Here is an 8,721-nt window from a genome sequence, read left to right as displayed (position 1 = left end):
GTCGACCCGCTCGTTTTGGTCCCTTTACCCTTCACCTCCGGAGACTGGCGCGTAAATAGACAGGAATATCCGTGTATCATTCCGTCATTTCATATCCCATTTAGAATCCAAAATCAGAAGTTATTGACTTTTTTCCCCACCGGCACGGGCGACCGTGAAATGTTGTGAGTGTGGGGATCCACCGCGGGGAGCACGGCGGGGAACCCCCACGCTCCCCGCCGCCGAAGTATCTGTGCGCCGGTGCTTCCATGCTGCTTCGACTGTAGTGTTGGGTCGTTCATGAACGATCCAATTCTTCTGCACGGCTCATAATACTTTTTTTTTTTCCAAGTTTTACAGTTTAATGTCGTTGTTTAAGTTGCTGTCTCCTCTGTTTTGTTCCCAATCACACTGGAACATGACACGCCCCTTTTCCAACATGTTCATGATGTTGACACAGAAAAAAAACGGCACTTCTCCTAGCAATGGGAAAGGTGTCTATTGCCTATTTTTAGCGGGTTGACCCAGGTTTTTTTGTTTTTTTGTAAACCTGGGTCAATCCGCTAAAAACCTACATCTGAGTATGGAGTGTATTTCCGTTTTCACACTCCATACTAAGATGTAGGTGGACCTGGATTGAGCACGTGCTCAGAATGGACGTCAAAGCAATCCCAAGAGTGTATTACACTGGACCCTGGACTGCAAAAGAAGGAGAGGGAGGACAATATGGAAAGAACACCAACAGAGCTGGGGGAACATAGAGAAGATGACCAAAGACAGAAAGAAGTGGAGGGACCTTGTTGCTGATGATGGGGATTGAGTGAGTGATGATATCGTGGTCCAAAATCTCCCAATGGTGTGTTACCTGCAATCCTCTCTTAGGCTGTTTAGGGGAAATACAATGACACGTGTTTTGTGTAGAGAAGAATGTTATTTTTCCAAGGGGAACATCTAACAATTATATTGTACAACACAATGTGCAGTGAAGTGCTCATAAGGAAATATACAAGAAGAAATAATGGAAAATAAGAATAAACTCTATATATACTGTAGTCTGATAAGAAAAGAACTCACATGCAATAATAAAATAAAAAGAAAATTGGAGTCACATGACAAAAGGGGAATCCAAACGGCGTTTGTTAAGACATTTTTATTTTATCAATTTGAAAAGACTGAAACAGTAAAAACAGTGTACAAAGTTTATATTATTTGTTTACTAAAGCTGGTGTCCTCAGTCTCAGAAATACAGGAGGGCAGGTACAAAAAGTGGAAATAAAAAATAAAAAGTATAAAATGCATTTCCCTATTTTCAGAGGGCAACAGCAAAGGGCGAGTGTGCATAGGAGAAAAGTAACAATCAGATTCAAAAACTTGACAAAAAAAGGGTTTCTTTGCAAACAATTGAAGTGAGAGGAAAAAAAATAAAAATAAAAAAAACATTACATTCAATGATGTATGATGCACCTTTAATGATTATCAGTCATCTTTTAAAAAATAAAAACCCACTGCAGTTCCAGAAAGCGCAAACGATCGATACATATTTTTTTACGGTTTCAGATTCCACTTCCGCCGTCTGTCGGGAAATAACGATTCAATTCAAACAAGTCATCCAGGTCTTAATTCTATTCACAATTTAATTTACATAAAAAAATATGCCAATTTGGTACAAAAAAAAAAAAAAAAAAGACTCCAAATACAATCGTTTTCGGGGCTTGCAAAGTGCATATCATTGGCACGGTCGAATTCATGTGACGTCAGAGCCCCCCGCACTAAATCAATAAAGACCTGGTGTGTTTTCAGTTATTTTTTGCTGAATATTCCTTAAGAAGTGTGTGTGTGTGTGTCGTGTTAAGAGTGACCTCGCTGAGGCTGCGGTAAGTGCACTGAGAGTTAAACAAATAAAATAAAAAATTAAAACAAACGCCCCAATACTGCACTGGGAGGGGAACCGGACAGGAAGATGAGGCAGAGGCGGCCAGAACCGTGGTACCTGACTGGCCGCCTCAGAGGAGGAACCCAGGAAGTAGGTGTGGCGGGGTGGGGGCGGATGTAGGATGTAGTTCCCGGGGGAGCTTTGTTCGGGAGTAACTGGTGTACTTGTCTTGACAGGAAAGCAGGGAAACTGAATCAAAACAAATAATATATATATATATTGTTGAACTCTTCCCAGCTTCTGTCCCTCTGGCTCCGCTTTCGCTTGTATTTCCACGTTTCCTCATGTGAGACCGTATTGCACAATCGTTTTTTTTTGTTTTTTTTTAAATCAAAGTCGTCAGGGTGGATGGAGCGTGGTCATTTCAAGAAGTAAAACCTGTGTGTTAACTGCCTATATAGGGGGTGTATATATACTGTATAAAATAGTGACAAATTATTCTGTTTCAAGATTTAGATTTCAGCCTTGGATCAATCACTGTTTTACAACCGGTACGTATGCAGAAAGGCAAAGCTTTATTTTGACACCTTACATTCATTTTGAACCCCGCCCCCCAGCCACAATATTTCCGATGAACTTTCAGGATTTTTATCGTCATTGAGCTCTGAAGGATTCTTGTTCTTATTATTATTAAAATAACACAGACAAAACACTCGCCGTTCCCGTTGATTTTGGTCAAAAGTACGCTCATTTCCCTGTTTTACAAAGGTGAACTCAATACAAAAAAAAAAAAAAAAAAAAAAGAACAGACCCTTTTCGAAATCCACAGCAAGAGTCTTTGAGTTGTGCATGATACATAAAACTTTGTTTTCCCTATTTCATGAATCATGGACGCCGGGGGGGACAACATAGAAGATAGATAAACAAGAAAATGTAGAGTAGTGTAAACTCTCGCCGTGGAAACATCTTCAAAAAAGGCCACACAAAAACCACAGTTTTCTTTGTATTGTCTAGTACGTCCGCCTTCCTGTAAAGCAGAACTCGCAGATTTTTTTTGTAAAGTTATATCCACCGCCCGGAGGGTGGAGCGGCGGCGGCGGCGGCCCCAGTCTTTTTTTCAGAGAGTGCAGTCGGGTGGGGGTGGAGGGGACCGGAGGAATGTTTACGGACCGGGTCAGGCCGTCCCGCTGGCGGAGTAGGAGAACTGGGGGAAGTGGGGTCTCCGCTCGCTGTCGAAGGACTCCATACTGTCGTCTGGGAGCAGAGGGGGGGAAAAAAGACGTTCATCACGAAGGAACTGATCGTCGCACACGTACATCTGCTATCGAACAGACTCACGAACAGCAATTTAGTTATTAAAGTTGAGAAAATACAATTGATGGACCGTGTGGAAAGCGGCGTGTCGTGGTTGTTACACCTGCTGTCCACTAGAGAGCAGAGTACTCCAAAAGGACGTGGATAAACCGATAAAACTAGAGTTCTTTGGGGGTTTATTTTTTTTTTTACTTAAATGAATAAATTTGTTCAACCTAACTAAAGATGTCAAAGTGTCATGCCAGATGTGAAAAGTGAGAAATTAATTGATTTGATGAATATAATAGAAATAGAAAAGAAAGCTTTATTTTTCCAGTGGGTCAACCTTCAGGGGTCAAGTTCATGTTCTTTGTTCAGGCATACTGAAAAACATCTTAGCCCTGATTCAAGGAGTTAAGATGTGTTGATGTGAAAGACTGAATTTTGCTTTCTTGAGTGTGTGCGCCTCCTAAAACAGATTTTGCCAGATCAGGTCTTTTTAAAAAAAAATGTTTTATACATACAGTAGATACAAATATGAAACAGAGTTTTGGAGCTTTTTCCATGTGAAAACTCATCGAGGCACAACTGGATGATAATAAACCAGCCCCTCATACGTGCTCGGGTTAATTCCAAGTTGAACATGTCATTTATCAGAGGTTCTAACTTCTTTAGACAATGGATCCATTTGTGAGTCCTAGCGTCGTATTCAGACCCCAAATCATTGAGGTCCAATCGATTAAGAACACTTATTTGTGAGTGTTCTGTAAGATACAGTATTCTGCGTGTGTGTGGGACCCAGGGTTCATTCTGGCATTACAAAATGAAAGGACTTCCAAGTACTTTTTATGCACAATTTTTTCCAGTTTCAAGGACTTTCAGATTATGCCAGACATCACGTAAAAAAATGATTATATTTGTCCTATGTCGTTAAAACGATTCTGGAAATGTTTTATTACGTTGAGATTTGAATAACAAAACCAGGGGGAATAGCACAGCTTTTCAATGATTGCAGAGTTTTTTTCCCCCAAGGACTTTTCAAGCACTACCACAAAAAAAGGGACTATTTTCAAGGTATTCCAGCACTTACATTTCTGAGGAAGAAATGCAAGCACTTCAAGCACCTGGTAAGAAGGCTGGTGTTACCTTGTCCGGGTGGCGTTATGGTTATGGTCTGTGCCGTAAACTCCTCGTCAAAGTAGCGGGTGTCCGTCTCCGAGGTGACCTGGGGCTTAAAGGGCGGGACCAGCTGTTGGAGAGGAGGGGACACATGAGCGCCAGTGCACATCAGTGCCATCCATCACACTGCCAAACCGTCGGGGCTCTGGTGACGATCCGCAAGGTCTCGGGGGGAAAATATGGGAATTAAACATAAGGCATCGACACAATATTCAAACGCCGACCTTCTTCTCATAGACGTCCTGCCATTCGATCCCCTCGAAGAACTTGTGCTGCATGATCTCCTTGGCGTCGTCTGGCCCTCCGCCTAACCTGGAAAACAAGGAGACCAGAGGGACAACCTTTAAGGTCGTGTTCGGAGAACGAAAAGTCCCAAACTGAGGGATAGACCAATAGATAGATACTTGATTCATCTCCGGAGGGAAATGACAGTGTCACAGCAGCTCAAATCAGGAAATAGGCAATAATACTAACAAAGCAAGTAAAGCAATGTACAATTAACTTACAAGATCTACAATAAACATGAAAAAATTGGCAATTTACAATATACCTACAACTTAACAATAAACCAAAAGAAATAAACAAAATATCAATAAACAAACATCTGAAAATAAGAAATTATAATATACAATAAATCTAAAAGAAAGATAAACCTGAAAATAAAATAAAAAACGCCCAAAAAATTGGCAATATAATACAAGCTGAATTGCCTTTTAACTTCAATAATTAACCTCAATAATAATGGAGGACGTCCACCAATATATCATTTATGAATTGGCAAATGCCCCAGGTGAGGAAAACGGAGGCCCCCCTCACCTCTGCTTGGGGTCCTTCTTGAGGAGGCCGGAGAGCAGCGAGCGTCCCTCGGGCCCCAGCGTCCTGGGGAAGCGGATGTCCTCCATGAGGATGAGCTCGAACAGCTTCTCGTGGTCCTGGTTGTAGAAGGGCAGGCGGCCGCACATCATCTCGTACATCACCACCCCCAGGCCCCACCAGTCCACCGCCCGGCCATAGTCGTTGTCCTCCAGGACCTGGGGGAGACGGGGTCAAAGGGTAAGAGATCCTACAACGGCACGCAAGCAGCTCAGTGGAGGGGAGTGACGCAGCGAATTGATACGAAATTGAACCCTGACCCTTTGTACCAAAAATCGTATCGAAAAAGCTCTACTTGTTGACTTATACCACAAAAGCCGTGAAAATTAAAGTGTGCGAGGAAACGAAGTATTTCATTAAAGTGGAAAATGGCGTAACACCCTGAACACGTATCCACATTACAGTTTTCAAATGGATGGTTTGGGATTTTCATTCCTAATGATTTTTCTTTAACCCTAATATTTAAACGTCATTTATATTTATTTCATCATCAGTAGAAGAGAAGCCACCCCTGTTGACCCCCCCCCCCCTTCCCGACCCCGCTCCGGGTGGTTGAGGCAGCCAAAGCCAACACTGACTCACATCTCACATTAGGAGCCAGGATCGAGTTTCCCCTGGAGCTCTGCATATTTAATCATCAGAGGGCTACAGTGCACACGCGCGCACGCCGACGCCGACGCGGACGCCGACGAGCGGCGCAGTCGGTTGCGCCACGCGGGCGTCTCAAAACGCACAGTAACCGTACACGTCACGCCATCATCGCGGCCACACACGGAGGACGAACGTAAATTCTACTTTTATAAATTTCCTCCATCGCGCCGGCGCTCGTGCACCGGCGGAGCGACCTGTTGCCCGGAGCCCAGTGGCCCCCCGAGGTCCCGGCGGCCGTGTACTGGATTCTACCTCAGCCGGGGCGGATGTTGAAGGTGAAATCGAGACAAGGAAAGAACAGCTTGAGCTCCCCGCCCCCCCCCCCCCCCACTTTCAGCTTGCGCTTCCTTTTTTTTTTTTTTTTTTAAACCCCTTGGCAGTGTGATGTGAGGCGATTCAGAATAGAATCTCAGAATAGAATCTGAAGGCAGGGAAAGGATGCGATGGATTAATAGCATTAGATACGGAGAGAGAGAGAGAGAGAGAGAGAGAGAGAGCGAGACGGGGAAAAAACAGATGCTTTCGCGTTGTCCGTAAAAGGAACAAAACTTGTGTGTGTGTGCGGGCACGCGGCCTGGCGGGCGCTGTGGCGAGCCAGCGTCAGGGCGGAGGAGGAGGGCAGGGTGGGGTGGGTAACGTGAAGCCGGCGTGGTGCTAGGATTACGCGGCCTTCTCTATTTCCAGCGCTGCTGTCGTGTGATTCACGCCGCACGACAGCTGGGCCCGCAGCTGCCCCATATATGTAGCGGAGCAGCACAGCTGTGGAGCCGCCAGGAGCGCAGGAGCCAGGCTCATCCCTCATGCACGTAACCAGGACCCCCCTCCCCACCCCACCCACCCGCCGCCGACCCTCCAACCCCAAAACTGACTCTGGTACATCGCCCCAAAGGAACACGCCGCTGCCACAGCTCTACGGTTCAGGCTCTGGCGGTGAAAAGAAGAAGGGGGGGAAAAGAAAAAAAAAAAAAAAAAAAAGTTCCGCAAAGTTTCGCCCCCGACGGCCATTAATCATAGACGCTTGTTCACAGACGGGATTGAACCAGTCCACTTTTAGCTTTTTCCTCAGATATTCCCGAAAAAGCCAATTTCCTCAGCCGATACCGATTTCAAACGACTTAAATACAAATGTGGCAAAGTGACATTCTGCCCTCTCTCGCTCTCCCCCTTCTTTTCTTCCCTTTCGCTTGCCTCCCCCTCCCCTCGCCGCGCTGGGTGGAATATTCCCAGACGTTATAGCATTCCTGTGCAGCAGCACAAACAACAAGGTCATTGTTTACCGCAGAACAACCTGTAACACTGCCTGGCTCGCGCTCCCGTAGACGCCGGCCGAGCCAGTGCCCCTGTTGCCACAGCAACAGCCCCCCGAAGGGCTCCGGTGCCCTCTCCCTTTCTCTCCCCGCGATCGGAGGCGGGAGCCGCCGTAGATGGCGGAGGAGGGGGAGAGATGTGGGGCATTGGCAGGTAGAGGCTTTTGTGTGAAAGGGTTTTAAATTTGGCGTTTTAATTAGAAATACTAAGGGAATGCTACCAGACAAAGTGACAATTCTTACAATATATATGACAATATGACAATATATATTTATATATATATTTTTTTTAAGTTTTTGCCATAACTGACTAGATGTGAGCGAGACACCCATGAAGTGCACTGTGTCTGCAAAGTTTAATGAGCGCTCGGGTGGGGCCAGGCGTCCTCGCGCCGCAGAACAGCTGTAGACGCCGTGGCCTTTTCTCCAGCGGCGGAACCTCACGATTCGCGCGACGCTTCCACCGTAAACCCCCCCCCCCCCCCCCCCCAAACCCCCATCCACCCACCCCGTGCCCAAACGCCCGCCCAGCAAATTCCAAATGGGAGGCTAAAAACAACGATCCGGCAACTGTGTCAACACGGGCACCCTTCTCCCGGAAAACATTCTTACGGCAACAGGCAAGGCAGCGAGCGCAAACGCACACACAGTCACACAGTCACACACAGTCACACACAGTCACACACACACACACACACACACACACACACACACACACACACACACACACACACACACGTATCAGGTTACGCAGACCCCTCCAACACTTGTCATACCTGCACGCAACAGGGAGCGGCCACGCCCTCCCCAGCAGCCGATAGGAGACAGACTTATTAACTGGAGACATTTTGCAGCAGCTGCCCAGTCGTCCACACGCCGTGCCTCCTCCGACCCAACGTCCAACTTTTAGCCCCCACATAATGACCGTTGGCAAATGGAAAACTAAAACATTTTTTTATTTTTTATTTTGTTTTGTTTTTTTTGGGACCTTTCAACGTTCAAAAGGCCAAAGACGCCAAACCTTGGACCGAGGCAGCGGTTTCTCAACCCTCGCTCCACAAACTGGCATCGCAGAATATTTGAGTTTGGCATCAGAAGTGGAACCTCAATTTTCTGCCAAAATTGTGTATTAACACTCTGGTGGAACCCAAAGTCAAATTCCGGTTTGCCATATTTCAATATTTCATATTTCATATTTCAAGCCCTCTTTGATTTTTTATTCCCTATTCTATTGAAAAGAGATCCTTGATTCTGGAATCCTCAGATTCTCAGATTTGTTCAGAAACATTTTAGTGGACTGATAAGGTGAAATCAAGTTTACAGACTAAATATAACACGGAATTTTTGCTGAAACCCTGTTGGCTGACGTCACGTCAAGAGTTCCTACTGGTGGTGCGAATGCGACCAGAAATAAAGCCCTTGGAGGTATTTTGTTCCCGGGGGACCTCACCAGTTCCTCGTTCCCCTCAGGGAGTCCCCAGAACTATTTGGTCCGAAAACGCGTTATTGTTCACTCTCATCACTTTGGCAATAGGGTGTAATGTAAAATGTAATCACAGGTCTATT

General features: G+C 45.6%; 1 protein-coding gene across 1 annotated transcript in view; it reads right to left on the bottom strand.

Annotated features, from left to right (window-relative positions):
- Positions 1 to 1,114: 1,114 nt before the first annotated feature.
- Positions 1,115 to 8,721, bottom strand: part of akt1 (v-akt murine thymoma viral oncogene homolog 1) — a 35,792-nt gene continuing 28,185 nt past the window's right edge. Inside the window, exons 11-14 of the mRNA XM_080012568.1 lie at positions 5,141 to 5,355; positions 4,549 to 4,636; positions 4,292 to 4,394; positions 1,115 to 3,106 (exon numbers count right to left, since the gene is read on the bottom strand). Of these exons, the coding sequence (XP_079868694.1) occupies positions 3,027 to 3,106; positions 4,292 to 4,394; positions 4,549 to 4,636; positions 5,141 to 5,355 (486 nt within the window). The 3' untranslated portion in view covers positions 1,115 to 3,026. The remainder of the gene's footprint in view (positions 3,107 to 4,291; positions 4,395 to 4,548; positions 4,637 to 5,140; positions 5,356 to 8,721) is intronic.

The sequence above is a fragment of the Zeus faber genome (genome assembly GCF_960531495.2).
Source record: "Zeus faber genome assembly, chromosome: 13".
Classification (NCBI taxonomy): domain Eukaryota; kingdom Metazoa; phylum Chordata; class Actinopteri; order Zeiformes; family Zeidae; genus Zeus; species Zeus faber.
The sequence above is the reverse complement of the archived record's forward strand: the minus strand, read 5'-3'. Positions and strand labels throughout refer to the sequence as shown.